Consider the following 16160-nt stretch of genomic DNA (forward strand, 5'->3'; position numbering starts at 1 on the left):
AGGAGTGCTAATTCACATTTTCAAAGAACAAAGGATGTACAAACTGCCTGCAAAGGGAGCAATGCAAACTATGAACAGTACTGTAGCAATCAAAACAGGAGCTTCACTCTAATACATATTAGTGATATTCGGGAAATCCTCATTGTTATACTAATTATTATGTTAACATCTGGTTTTCTTATCAGTGACAGTTTATATAAAATTGTATGTTTTTATGAGTAGAAACAACTAAGTCTTCATAATAATACCAGAGAAGGAAAGTTGCTACTCACCATATAGCAGAGATGCTGAACCACGATGGGCACAATAAAAAGATTCACACAATTGTAGCTTTTGGCCATTAAGGCCTTTGTCAGCAGTAGACACACATACACACAAGCACACACACACACACACACACACACACACACACACACACACACACTCGTGCAAACGCAACTAGCACACACGTCTGCAGTCTCAGAGAGCTGAAACTACACTGCAAGCAGCAGCACCAATGCTGGGTGGGGGTAAGGAGGAGGCTGGGGTGTGGAGGGGGAGGGATGGATTGGTGGGAGTGGCGGACAGTGAAGTGAAGTGTTGCAGTTTAGATGGAGGGCAGGAGAGAAGGTGCGGAGGGGGGAGGGGGTAAGTAGCGGAAAGGAGAGAAATAAAAAGAAATTAAAAGACTGGGTGTGGCGGTGAAATGACAACTGTGTAGTACTGGGATGAGAACAGGGAGGGGGCTGGATGGGTGAGGACAGTGACTAATGAGGGGTGAGGCCAGGAGGGTTACAGGAATGTATGATGTATTGTAGGGAAAGTTCCCACCTGCACAATTCAGAAAAGCTGGTGTTGATGGGAATGATCCATATGACACAGGATGTGAAGCAGTTATTGAGATGAGGGATATCATGTTTGGCAACGTGTTCAGCAGCAACAGGGTGGTCCACTTGTTTTTTGGCCACAGTTTGTCGGTGGCCATTCATGCAGACAGACAGATTGTTGGTTGTCATGCCTCCATAGAATGCTGCACAGTGGTTGCAGCTTAGCTTGTAAGTCACATGACGGCAGTCCACCATCTAAAAACTGATCCTCATCTTATAATCCTACCTGCAGACAAAGGCTCCACCACCTTTGTTTTGAAATGAAAGGCTTATGTGGCAGAAGGACTCCATCAGCTGTCAAATACTTCCACCTACAAACCATGCCACAATGATCCCATTCCAGCAATCCAGCAGGATCTCCAGTCACTACTCAAATCCTTAGGCCCATCCCAGAACCTCTCCCCACAGTCCATCTCTCTACTTACCCCTACCACTCCCCGCACTCCCACCTTCTACATGCTTCCTAAAGTCCATAAACCCAACCACACGCCCCATTGTGGCTGGTTACTGTGCCCCCACTGAGAGAATCTCTGCTCTCATAGACCAACACTTTCAACCTATTACCCGGAACCTATGCTCCTATACAAAAGATATTAACCATTTCCTCGACCAAGTCATTTCCTCGACCAACTCTCCACAGTTCCCGTCCCTTTAACACACGGTGCCCTGCTCGTCACCATTGATGCCACGATCCTGTACACAAACATTCCTAATGTCCATGGCCTTACTGCTGTCGAACACTACCTTTCCAGACGCACTATGGATTCCAGACCAACAGTTTCCTTCCTAATTTCCATGACAAATTATATCTTCACCCACAATCACTTCTCCTTTGAAGGCATTATCTACAAACAATTCCGTGGTACGGCTATGGGCACCCACATGGCACCATCCTATGCTAACCTATTTATGGGCCATCTAGAGGAATCATTCCTAAAAACCCAGAATCCTAAACCCCTCACCTGGTTCAGATTCATTGATGACATCTTTGCTATCTGGATTGAAGGTGAGGACACCTTATTCACATTCCTCCAGAACCTCAACAACTTCTCCCCCATTTGCTTCACCTGGTCCTGCTCAACCGAACAAGCCACCTTCCTAGATGTTGACCTCCACCTCAGAGATGACTACATCAGTACAGTACCTCCATCCATATCAAACCTACTAACCACCAGCAATACCTCCACTTCGACAGCTGCCACCTGTTTCGTATCAAGAAGTCCCTTACGTACAGCCTAGCCACTCATGGTCATCGCATCTGCAGTGATGAGCAGTCCCTCTCTAAATATACCAAGGGTCTCACTGAAGCCTTGACTGACCGTAATTATCCTCCCATCCTTGTACAGAAACAAATCTCCAACCTTATCTTCCCAGTCTCCCACCAAGTCCCACAGTCCGGCCACAGAGGAGTATTTGCCTTGTAACTCAGTACCATCCAGGACTGGAGCAACTGAATTACATTCTCCGCCAGGGTTTTGATTACCTCTCATTGTGCCCTGAAATAAGAAATGTTCTACCCCCTATCCTTCCCACCCCTCCTACCGTGGTATTCCGCCGTCCACCGAACCTACACAATATACTCGTCCACCCTTACACAACCCCTGCTCCCAATCCACTACCCCATGGCTCACACCCCTGTGATTGACCTAGATGCAAGACCTGTCCCATACATCCTCCTACCACCACCTACTCCAGTCCGGTCACTAACATCACCTGTCCCATCAAAGGCAGGGCTACCTGTGAAACCAGTCATGTGATTTACAAGCTAAGCTGCAACCACTGTGCTGCATTCTATGTAGGCATGACAACCAACAAGCTGCCTGTCCACATGAATGGCCACTGACAAACTGTGGTCAAAAAAGAAGTGGACCACCCTGTTGCTGAACATGCTGCCAAACATGATATCCCTCATCTCGATGACTGCTTCACAGCCTGTGTCATATGCATCTTCCCACTAACAACAGCTTTTCTGAATTGCGCAGGTGGGAACTTTCCCTGCATACGTTCCTGTAACCCTCCTGGCCTCAACCCTCATTAGTCACTGTCCTCACCCATCCAGCCCCCTCCCTGTTCTCATTCCAGCACTACACAGCCGTCATTTCACTGCCACACCCAGTCTTTAAATTTCTTTTTATTTCTCTCCTTTCCACTACTTACCCCCTCCCCCCTCCACACCTTCTCTCCTGCCCTCCATCTAAACTGCAACACTTCACTTCACTGTCCGCCACTCCCACCATACTATCCCTCCCCCTCCCTGCACCAGCCTCCTCCTTACCCCCACCCAGTCGCCACTGCCATCATGCACAGGTGCTGCTGCTCACAGTGTGGTTTCAGCTCTCTGAGACTGCAGACGTGTGTGCTAGTTGCGTTTGTGCGAGGGTGTGTGCTTGTGTGTATGTGTGTCTACTGCTGACAAGGGCCTTAATGGCCGAAAGCTATAATTGTGTGAATCTTTTTATTGTGCCTATCGGGACTCAGCATCTCCGCTATATGGTGAGTAGCAACTTTCCTTTTCTGGTATTGTTACATTCCATCCTGGATTTTTCATTGTTTGATTAAGTCCTAAAATAGTTTTAACAGATATGTTACTTAACCATGAATTAAAAATCGAATTATTCAGAATATGACACATGTAAAAGATTGTTTACTTATTGTAATATTGTGATTTGTAGCAAATGAAATTGTTTTTCATAAATTTAACAACATTTCCATGATATAAAGGTGGCTTTTTATCTAAGGAACAATAAATTACTCTTTGTGACAAATTAAATAAAATTTGAAGATTTTGTTGGAACGAATGGTATGTGTTATTACTTGACTGACTTAGATGATGGCATATTACACTATTTTCAGATACTATTCTCTTCAAAGTGATGATACTATTTACTTTTCTCTGTTGGAAAATGAATTTTTTAAGGTGTCTATGTTTCTGGCCAGAGACAGTGGTTGTGTGTGACTTGTGCTTGTATGCATGAGAGTGTGTTTTCTACTCCAGATGAAGGTCATTAGGCCAAACGCTAATGTATAGCATTATTTTTCTTGTGCCTATCTGCGACTCAGCATCTCTTCTGTGTGGTCAGTAGTAATCTATAATTTTCATAATATTGTTGTTATTCCACTCTGGACTTTCCATTGTTTAAGGTACTGCCGATACACACACACTGTTTTTACTGTGTGAGATGGCGCAGTGGTTACTACATTGGACTCGCATTTGGGAGGCTGATGGTTCAAACCAATGTCTGTCCATTGTGATATAGGTTTTCTGTAATTTTCATAAATCACTCCAGCCAAATGCTGGGATGATTTCTTTGAAAGGACACAGCCGATTTCCATCCCCATCCTTCCCTCATCTGACGAGACCGATGACCTTGCTGTTTGGTCCCCTCCCACAAAGCGAACAAGCAACACAAGTACTTATTTTGTAAGGAATTCTCAGTATTTAACTATAAAACACAGTGATTTCTTGTAAGACCATATTTTTTTAGAGGATTAAGAAAGACAAATTAGTAAGAGTTTCATATCATAATAATTCAGGGAAAATTCGGACACATCAGGGCTCAACATTTGATGCTGGTGACCACATTGCCAGTCCAGGCCAGTTCACTTTAACAAAAAGAGTTTTGGAAATCACATAAAATGTAGTTAATTTACTCCATCCTTATTTACATATGTCTCTTACAGGTCAGTCTCAGTGTAACATGGGGACTCAGCACACACAATGATGCCGACTGCTGCAATTAGTTATCTTACAATTGAGAATTAGAAACAGAAATTAGTTATAAACACTATGTAAACTATACATGAAAACAATCACATATCCGATGTACAACTTACTGAGTACACAAGTAGAATCACAGATGCTATTTGGCAGTCAGTGCATCTGAGAAAAACAAGGTGGACAGAGACATTTGTTGCAGGATTCACAGAATGTGACTACCTTCTTGACCTGCTTCAGAACTTTAAACTTCAGAAATCTTCAAGAAATGCTCTATGCATCTCCATAGCTGGGTGATTAGTGCATTGGACACTCATGTGGAGCAGCTGGGTTTATTTCCCGATACAGCTAGGGATTTCTCGTTATGGGAGGACTGGAAGTGGGTTCACTCAGCATTATGATGTCAATTGAGGAGCTACTTAAATGACTAGTAGTGGCTCCATGATCTGAAAGTCGGCAACAGCTGGGAGAACATTGTACTGACCCCATAGCCATCCATAATGCACCCGTGTGATGCCATTTTTAAAAATTTTGTTACTTTAAGTAACATTCCTAGCATTTATTTCGCACTTTTCTATTTCATTATCTTTTTCTCAGGTAACTGTCAGGCAGTGTCCCTTTGTATTAGGTTGGTGCATTGGTTCATTGTGTTTTTGTTTTGCATGTTAATATTCCAGTTGCTACGGGTTTATTTATAAATTGTCATTTTTTATTTGTACTTCACTGTTGCTATCTGAGTTTACATATTGCCATTTGGAGATAGTGAATGGAGATGTGGACGCTAGAAAATGGAGTGCCAAGTGGAGGTCTGAACATTTCCGACATGCTCTTCTGTTTGAGTTGATGGCAGCAAAGGCAACCAGAAATATTTGCACCATGTATGGAGACAATGCCATTGGACAGAGCACAGAAAAAAAACAGTTTTCGCATTTTAAGGAGGATGGTTTTGACATTAGTGAGTCTCTCTGTTTATGAAGACCTTCAGAGTTTGACAAACATTGTTTAAATGCGTTAATCCACAATGATTCATGTCAATGTACTTGAGAACTGGCAGAAGTGATCATGCCACCACCGTGCAACATTCCCTTGCAGTGGAGAATGTTAAAAAATGGGTGTGTAGGTACCACGTGATTTAAGCCAAAATCACAAAAATCAATGGGTGGTCATATGTGCATCTCTGCTTGCTCATCATCATTGGCTCATGAACAACATTGACCATTCCTATCCTGGATTGTTACTGGTGGTGAAATATGGTGTATTTATGCTCGCATAAGGAAAAAGAAGGAATGGTTGAGCCCAACCAAAGCAGCAACTCCCCTTACAAAGACCTGTGCGCATCAACAAAAAATGCTGTGCATCTGGTGGAAAAGCAAAGGTGTGGTGTACAACAAATTGCTTCCTCAATGTGAACCAACACTGCTGACATTTATTACAAAAAACTGAGATGAATAGCAGACAAAATCCATGGACAATGACCAGGAAGACTGTGTGAAATGATGCTATTCCACGATATTGCCCACCTGCATTCTGCTAGACTGACAAGAAACATTGTACAGGAGTTGGGTTGGGAAATCATTCCAAGCCCACTTTACTCAGCTGATCTCGAACTCTCAGATTTTTCACCTTTTCCACTCTCTTTCGAACAACATTGAAGGAACTTCCTTTCTGGATGAAAATGTGCACCAAATATGGCTTGACAAGTTCTTTGCCTCAAAATCACGTGATTTCTACGACCATGGAATTAAAAAGGTACCCCAGTGTTGACAGACTGTCATAAATAATGATGGATAATATATTATTGATGACTTAAAGTCTCTGTTATGTGTATGTTGCATTTCTTAAATGGAAAAATACTACAAACTTATGAACCAACCCAATATTTCCTGATATTAAATCATAAGAGTGTGACAATCTTTGTTGGTTCCTAGAGAACATTGAACAAGACATTGTACCTGATATCTCTCACACTGGTCTCAAGCAATGCATGAAATCTACATCAAGTAGAACTGTAAGCAGCCACAACTGTGAACTGTGACCAAAGCTAAACTGATAAAACATCACCAACCCAAGATTGCATTTACAGGCCATTTTCATCCATAATATATGTTTTGTCAATAGGAAGCACGAGATGGTGACTGTATTACGAGCGTGTCATCCAAAGATGTACTGTACAAAACATAGTGAAGCATACAGCATCAGATCTAAGGCACTGCAGTGTCTGCCTGCATCCTCATGGGAGTCAATGTGTTAGTAACGTATCTGTAACCTGTATATCAATCAATGGAAAATCCGGCAGTCAGAGACTCTGTGTGTGTGTGTGCGCGCGCACGCGCGCGCGCGCGTGCGTGTGTGTTTGCTATTTTTGACAAAGGCCTTGTTGGCTGAAAGCTCACTCTCTGAGACACTTTTTATTGTGCCTATCTGCCTATTTGTAACTCAGTATCTCCGCTATGTGGTGAATTGTAACCCGTGTTGTCTCTTGTTTTTTGGCCTGTCTTTCCACAGTCACAGTTGTACAGCTTATACATGTTATTCAAATTAAGTGTATTCTGTGGCATGTTGTCTTGTATGTTGTTTGATTACATTGAAAAGAGATTTAAATCGGTTATCTGAATTATTAATTTCTAACACAGTGAGCATGTGTCTAGGCATTTTAAATTACTTTGTTTGACACACACTAATAATTTTGTAGTATGCAACTGAAGCAGTATTTTTACTTGTTCTTGCTTGCCCATATATTTCCTTTCTACTGTTGTCAAGAAACTCTGATCTACATATACACACCTACTCAGTAAGCCACCATATGGTGCATGTTGGAAGATACAAGGTACCACTACTAGTTGCCTTTCTACCCTCTTGCACTCACAGACAGAGCAAGGGGAAAATGACTGTCTGTAAGACTCTATACAAGCCCTAACTCCTCCCATCTTATCTTCACAGTCCTTACGCAAAATGTACTTTGGCAGCAGTAGAATCGATCTGCAGTCGACCTCAAATGCCGTTTCTCTAAATTTCTGCGATACTGGTTCACAAAAAGAGCATGAGCATTGTCTTCCCTCCAGGGATTCTCATATGAGTTCATGAAGCATCTCCATAATACTTGTGTGCTGATCAAACCTACCAGTTTAATGTAATTTCTGTTTTGTTTGTTTAGTTTATTTTTTGTCCATAGATCATATTTTGCAATGATATTAGAAATTTCCTGTTGCCACTTTTATATAAATTATACAGATATCTTAGAAATTTGTCACTAATGCATAAATGCTATTATTCTTGTAATAATCATGTTAACAGATAATTTGTAGTAATACACAGTGATGAGAAATCTAATGGCTTGCATTAATTTATGCAAAAGTTCTTTTTTATGCATTAGAAAAGCCTATGAAGTTATATGTTTTTGTCATATATTTATACAACAAAAAAACTAATTTTTTTTATCTCATGTGTGTTAGCCATACAGCAGAAAATATTTAGACATTTACACACAGTGAAAACTCATTTAATGCATATTTTCACCAATACACTTAGTCTGTATGTTCTATTCTGTGTTTTCAACACTTTACTTTGTTTTCCATTTTCCTTCTTTCAAGAAATTTGTATCAACGTGAAAAAGGAAGTGTTTTACTTTTGTCCTAGGGATTTTCTTCACTTTATACCAATGTCAAGAGATGAGACGTTCCTTCATTTTTCTTTTGAAGGTGCTCTTTTTTTTTCTGAGCACTATGGGACTTAACAGCTATGGTCATCAGTCCCCTAGAACTTAGAACTACTTAAACCTAACTAACCTAAGGACATCACACAACACCCAGCCATCACGAGGCAGAGAAAATCCCTGACCCCGCCGGGAATCGAACCCGGGCGTGGGAAGCGAGAACGCTACCGCACGACCACGAGATGCGGGCGGGTGCTCTTTTCCTTTATGCTCTTTACGATAAGTGGCAGTCTGTTACAAAATAAGCTTCCTCCATATGTAGGGTTCCTATTTATCATTTTGAATTTTTGCTGCAGATATAGTAATTTTCTTGTGTTGTGGTCATGGAAATCTCGGTTTAGAGGTGCTGAACAATTTACCATTACAAGTATTGTCTCATGTATGTACAAACTTGGTACAATTAATATTTAAAATTCCTTGAATTTGTTTTTGCAGGATTCCTTTGGAGTTCATTTTGCTATACATCTGATGGCTTTCTTTTGAAGTTTTAAAATTCTTTGAATGCTACTCCCCATATTGGTATACAGTACAGTACATGTGGGAAGATAAGTCCTTACTGTGAAGGGTATTCAGTAAGTAATGCAAAACATTTTATTTTTTTTTTTCTCGGCCTCTTTCAGTTGAAAAAATGTGGAATTTGCTGTGGGACATTGTGGAATATTCCTGCTTCAGCCCTTATAGTTTCTTGAAGTTCCGATAGGTATGCTATACATATCCTTCAAAATGGCATCTGTGACAGAGGAGCATTTCAAGCAGAGAGCCATCACTGACTTTCTTTCAGCTGGAAACCAAGCATATTCATAGGTGATTGCAGAATATGTATGGAAACCTGGCAGTGAACGAAAGTATCGTGAGTCACTAGGTGAGGAATCTGTCGTCACCGAAACAAGATCGCACAAACCTGTCCAATCTCCCACGTGCTGGCCAGCAGCATAAAGCTGTGACTCCTGCAATGTTGGAACCAGTGGACACTCTCATTCAAGGTGATCGACAAATCATAATCAAAGACTTCGCTGCTCCATTGGAGATCTCTGTTGGTAGTGCTTATGAACCATAGTTTCATCACTTCGAACCGGAACAAAACTGCAATCCATGGAGTGGTGCCACATCACCTCTCCACCAAAGGAAAAGTTCAAAGCCTCACCTTCAGCCAGTAAAGTCATGGTGACAGTCTTCTGGGACTCTAAAGGTGTTATTTTGCGTGATATCCCCCCCCTCATGGCACAACAACTGACACAACTTCAGTGAATTCGTCGCTGCAAAAATGCAAACGAACTTCTACTTCTCCATGACAATGCAAGACCTCACAAGTCTGTGCATCCAAGAGGAACTCCCAAATCTTCATTCGACTGTTCTTCCTCATCCACCCTACAGTCTAGATCTCGCACCTTCTGACTTCCATCTGTGTGGTCCAATGAAGGATGCCTTCTGAGGGAAGCAGTACATCGATGATGGGGAGGTTATTGATGCAGCAAGACGTTGGTTCTGACATCGACCATTAGAGTGGTGCCATAAGGGCATACAGGCCCTCTCAGTAAGGTGGTGTAAGGCTGCTGCATTGAACAGCAATTTTGTAGAAAATAGGGTTTTGTAGCCAAAAGAGTGGGGAATAATGTGGTATATTGGATCCTGAATAAAAACAACCTGCTTTCAAAAAAATAAAAAAAGAATTGTTGCATTTATGTATTGAACATGCCTCATAATTTTTAGCATTTTTTTTTTCATTAAGAATATATTTGTTCTTATTTTGTCATTGTGGTTATCACTTGTTAAAAATTTGTCCACCTTTATCCCTAAGAAACCCATTACAATCCAATTATTCCAAATCTGCTTTCCCCATTGGTTATAATAAAATCATCTCAGCTATTTGCTCCATTTGTTTCAAATTTGGTACAAAATGTTTCCTTCCTGTTAATCAGTAAATTATTTTCTTTGAAATTCCATTCTGCTATTTACATGTTCTCACTAGCTCTCTTTTACAAATTGGTCACCGAGTCACTGCATACTGGTAAAAGTCATATCATCAGCATACATAATTATTTTTTCATTTACTGCACTGGGTATATCATTTACATACAAGACTAGACTTTTCGTTGTGCCTTCGTCCACATATGTGTTCAGCACTTCTGGTCCGGAAAACTGGTTCTTGCCTCTGACATGTCAACTGTCCTGCAAAGGAGGTTGATTTGGCAAGCCGATACTGTTCCCACACAACATGCCTGTTGTGCAGTATAGTATGTTGAACATACCTTCTCCTCACCTCTCACTGTGTCCCCCTTTTCCTATTTCTCTCTGTTCACTTCCTCCTCCCCCTCTCTTTGTCCATTTCCTTCACCCCCTCTCTCTGACTATAACTTCTTGCCCCATCCTCTGACCATATCCTCCTCCCATTTTCTCTTTCCATCACCACCTCCTCCTCTTCCTTTCCCACTTGCCCACTACCCCTCTACACCTTCCACCTGCCTCATGCATCTCCTCCTCCTCCCCCTCACTCTGTCCATCTCAGCATCTCCCCAACTGTGCTCAGGGGCATGTGTAGCCCCATCAGTACCGTTCAATAAACCATGCTAATACTACTCCCAAAATATGCCTGCCATGGAGGGCAGGCTACATATCAGGGGTCTGAGGTATAGGTTGCCATGTAAAGCAGGTTGATAAAACAGGCCAATACTACTCCCAACACAACACACCTGACATGCAGGTCAACCTACATGTCAGGGCCTGGAAAACTGATTCTTGTCTCTGATATGTAGGCTACCCTGCAAAAGAGATTGATCTGCCAAGCTGATACTGTTTCCACACAACATGCCTGTTGTGCAGGATAGCGTGTATTCCAAACACATTTTTGCCCATATCTCTGCTACTATTGGTGCTAGAAGATTATAAATGCCACAGTGCTGATACATGCAATGCCTGTTGTTTGTGAGACGAATTTGGGTGAAATCAATCCAAGGGTTTGAGTGGAGATCCCCAATACACAGATACACTTTGCTTGCCTAATACTGAAGCATGATCTACACCATATTTTACCTGCAGAAAATCAGAAACAACATTTTTCTCTGTATTTCCAGATTTATGTTTTATTTCAACAAATTGTTGCCTGTTTTCAACAAAGGTTTTTATAGTAGCCGCAGCTTTTCCTCTTATACCATAACAGTCCATTACCCATAGAAGAATTTCATCAACACAACTGAAAGCTTTCGAAAGATCTAAGTAAACACTAAATACTTTCCTTTGATGATCCAGGGTCTCAGTGATGGTGTTAAGAAGTTTGATACTGCAGTCTTACTAGCTCTTCCCTTTCTAAACCCATGCTGTGTTTTGATAAAGATGTTTTGGCTCTCTATAAAATTTATAATTTTATCTTTAATCACTGCTTCTATTATTTTAGACAGAACAGTTGTGATTGTCCTTCCTTCATTACTCAATTTATCAGGGATGGCAGAGGCTTTGCAAGGTGTCTAGCCCAGTTTGGTGGGAGACACTATTTTCTAGGTGTCTTTACATGCTCACTGTGCACTCAAAACTAAGAAGAGCAACATGACACTATCCATGGGCATACTAGACACACTGCCAAACACATCTGTGCAAAGCATCAAAAGCATCATTGGACTTTCACTGCACTTTCAATTTTGCGACCAATCATTCCTTAATTTTGAATAACCCTTGTATACTTCTATATTTTAAGATGTGTGACTCTTTTCTTTACTCATTTATGTAATTCCAAATTGTTTTAGAGATGTTAGTAGCAGTTTTTATTTCAATTTTTTTAGCTGCTATTTTTTGCTTCTCTTATCATAGTGTATTCTTTCTTCTTGCACCTGTAGGCCTCATCACTGTTTTGTCCTTTATACTTCACTGTGTAAGCCATTTTCAGTTAATGAGAAACTTGTTTTGAACGTATCCGTGATAACGTTTGGCAAATGAAGTTGCTCACATTACTAAGAAGCTATTTTTATGGCATATCAGTGCACAACTGCTTTTCAACCTTGAACTGTCCTTGCACTGTGACAGACTTAGTTAAAACTCAGTGTAAGAGGGCAAGTAGTTTACCATAAAAGAATGTCTGAACTATGAGAAAAAACCTCATGTAAGGGGTCTGACAAAAACAAAAGGAGACTGATACTCTGAATGTCTCCATTTTAGTGGTAGTTTCCTTCAAATTAAGGACAATTTCAGTCACTGTGAGGACATGTTTCATCACTGAAAACAGTCATACACTAAGACACCGCAACAAATAATCTCATTTCTTTGTAGCAGCACATTAAATTTGAAACTGAGATTTAATTTTCTACCAGTTTCAACCGCAGCAAAATTTGTAAATTATTTTTAAAATCTTTTGTTGTGGAGCCACTAACTACAGAACTGTGTGGCAATAGCATTGTTCATCTCACTAGCTGCAGATCATGATTTGAGAACCATATGATAAATGGGTAGACATTTGTTTGCTCTCATATTGGAAGCAAATGCCTGTTTATGGCCTTTTAAGGAAACTTACACAATGTATACTCATGAGCAATTTAATTACTAGCATCTAACTTAACTGTAAGCACACAGAAAACCATTTTGACATGGACACCATGAAACATAGAAATCATAGCAAATAGAATGTAGCAATGGCTTGGTTCAACTGGTGAGTGTGTGTTTTTCCAAATAGTGCAATGCCTCTGGTTATCTCCAGTAGTACTGTAGGAGGTGATGAGCATGTCGAGTAGGGGCTTGAGAAAATGGACATTTGGCCAGAGCAGAGTTGACTAGCAGATATAGAGGGAGGCACCAGGGCACCCCAAATGGTTATCAATAAATAAATGTGGTCACTTTCATGTGACTAAAAAGAAACATACTCTCACACTGTGTGTTGTGATACACTTTGTGTGTCACATAGTGCAGTATTTTCTCTGAGAATAGTATTGCATTTTAATCTCGATATATATTAATTTATATAAAGGCAAGCAATGTGACTTGGTGACTCAGTGGTTAAGTGCCAGGCTTCAAATCCAAATGTCTGTGTTGTGATCCCCAGTACTTGCAATTTTGTTTTTTTGTCACTCACTGCTTCTTTCACCTCTGAGAATGATCTGTTGAAGTAAAAAATCATCAAGTTGCTCTGCAGTACAGAGCCCATGTTAAAGCTGATTAAGTCAGTTCTAAAGTGTGACAAACTGAGGTACAAGTGGTAAATCCTTGTCAGGATGTGAAGCCTGATGTCTGCATGTGCCTCTGAGATGGGTGCCCAAGTCCAAGATTTGGCCATGTTCAAATGCCCTGCTTCTGTCTGTCTTGTCCTTAACTGTCAATGCAAAAGATGAGTACAATGTTTGAAGGCATCCCAGTATTTCTGCCATTGCTACAGAGCACTCTCTCTCTCTTCAGCACAGCAGCCATCTCCAGTACAGCTGCTGACAAGTGTATATGATCATTAATGATAATTATTTGTCAGTATACCTTTTAGCAGTAGCTATTTCTTTCAATCTATGCACAATAGTGGCTTATTTGATTAAATAATAATATTGAGTTAGAGAACTCATTTGGAATGAAAGAGGTGAAGCTCAGAAGAAACTGTTTAATAAAAAAAGTACTCAACAGCAGAGAACAGAGTTCATGGTTTGATTTAATTTCCTCTTGTATCCATGTTTCTCTTGAGCTGGTAGCTATCCTTTGTCATTTCTTTTATCTTTCTGGAAATCTTCCTTTTCGTCTTATACACGGTGATTCAAAATTAATGAGACAAAATGAAAGTATTCCTGTGACTACAGTAATGACTTCATTTCAGAAATAGACATATAGACTGAAAGGTTAACTCTCACACTTTAGGTTGGCAATAATGAAAATGAAGAGTTGTCATTAAGCTGCCATTGTTCATTGGTGGTGTTAGCATTCAAAATGGCAGCATCTGCAATAGAAAAGGTGCATTTTATCGTAGAGTACACAAAAACACCATCAATAATCACTGTTCGGACATTTTGGGACCAAGTTTGGTGAAGTGGTACAACAGTATCATGACATTGCCACAGGGGCAATGCAGTTAGAGGAGACAGGATGCATATGCAAGAACAAAGCCACAGAACAGCCATCTCTCTACAATGAAGTGGTGGAAAACATTTGTACAATGTATGAAAGAAGCCCCAGAAAATCGCATCACGGCAGCAGACAAAAGTAAATGTATTGAAGTCAACAGTGTGACATATTTTGCGCAAGCATATGCAGTTCAAGACTTACAGAACTCAAATGTCACAAGCACTAAAACTATCTGATGAACCAAAACATAGACAATTATGCATAGAGTTTCAAACAAAGATGGTTTTACAGACAGGCTTGGATTCTCTAATGAAATAACATTTCAGTTAAGTGGCAAAGTGAATAAGCATAATTTGGGAATATGGGGTACACTAAACTTGCATGCCTCTCTGGAACATGTACATGATTTTCAAAAACTTAATGTTTTCTGTTCTGTACCAACCATTGTCGTTGATCCTTTCTTCTTCACAGAATCTACCATCATCATAGGCATGATCTATCCTGATATGCTTTCATTCCAGTTGTTGCCTCAGTTGACAGAAGAGGTACTCCTCTTCATTTCAGAGTAGAATGGAGCCCCACCACTTTGGCACAACATTGTACTTGGTCACCCCAATGAATCTCTTCCACAGTGCTGGGTCAGTCGTGCTGTATCAAATGATGTGCCATTCATGTTGTATGGAGGAGATGGACTAATAGAACTGAAAGAAATACATGCCAGGGCAATGCCAGGTACTCATTTAGTCTGAAATACAGTCATTACTATAGTCACAGGAATAATTTCTTTTTGCCCCATTCATTCTGAATCATTCTGCACTTTATGGCTTCTGACGATGGAACTTCTGTTAGAAATCAAGTTTATTTTTTGCGTGTTTCTGTTCTCTAATCCTGAAAGCTGAAATCAATAGGTAATAGTAATAGGTAATTTACAAGCACATAGGTCCAACAGGTCTACCAAAATTACACATAAATATTGAGCACACTGCTCTGCTTTTTATCCTGGTAAATAAAACCTCTTCCTTTATTTACAACTCGGCTTTTACTTTACGAATAAGTATGGATTGTTACATTAAGTTTTTTGAATCATATCATTTTTATATAAACTTTGTAGAAGATCTGCATCCAAATATTGGGAAACTAACAACAATCTAACTTTCAGGTTATTACAGTTCTTTTGAGGGTGATGAAAGAATTTGTCTATCATCAACACCAAGCAAGACTGTGCATAAAGCATGGAAGCTAATGGCTTCAGGTGGAAATAAAGTCAATATTTTGACTAATGTTGATTTCTAAAGCCATACTTATACAGCAATGAAATTCTGTTAAATTTACTGTGAGAGTGTATGTCATTGTTTCAAGAAAATATGTTCTCTAGTGCCATAAACAGTGAAAGGCACACTAAGTACTGTCCATGACTAAGTAAAGAACAAATGAAAATAAAGACATAAAAATAAAAATCTCAACCACAATTTCCTTATAATAGAAAGTGACATCCTGAGAAAAATGCTGAATAGAACAATATGGTAAAGAAAACTGTGTTACTTAAGCCGTGGATCACCTTCCAAAACCATTTTACAGTTCCAGAAGTTTTTGTAAAGAGTGGTATGACAAGCAAAATATTGCCAACAGCACTGTTACATCTGTTCAGATGAAAGATCAGGAACCAGAACAATAAGATATTGTGCACCTCCAGTCATAGGTTAACTATCTTATTGTGTTGGAGAATATCTGTTTCTCAGTCTTATGGAAACCATCTGGCATGTCTAAAATGGCATTACTGAGTAACCAAAATTCAGATAACTTTGCATCCTCTACAGATGATGGCAGTGTAAATAAACACACACAAATG

The 16160-nt window shown here is 40.1% G+C and overlaps 1 protein-coding gene across 1 annotated transcript in view; it reads left to right on the forward strand.

Moving 5' to 3' along the window:
• LOC126251684 (uncharacterized) overlaps nucleotides 1–15714 on the forward strand; it is a 404158-nt gene extending 388444 nt beyond the window's left edge. Inside the window, exon 11 of the mRNA XM_049952271.1 lies at nucleotides 15471–15714. Coding sequence (XP_049808228.1) covers nucleotides 15471–15604 — 134 coding nt within the window. The 3' untranslated portion in view covers nucleotides 15605–15714. The remainder of the gene's footprint in view (nucleotides 1–15470) is intronic.
• The last annotated feature ends 446 nt before the right edge of the window (nucleotides 15715–16160 follow it).

The sequence above is a fragment of the Schistocerca nitens genome, chromosome 4, assembly GCF_023898315.1.
Source record: "Schistocerca nitens isolate TAMUIC-IGC-003100 chromosome 4, iqSchNite1.1, whole genome shotgun sequence".
Classification (NCBI taxonomy): domain Eukaryota; kingdom Metazoa; phylum Arthropoda; class Insecta; order Orthoptera; family Acrididae; genus Schistocerca; species Schistocerca nitens.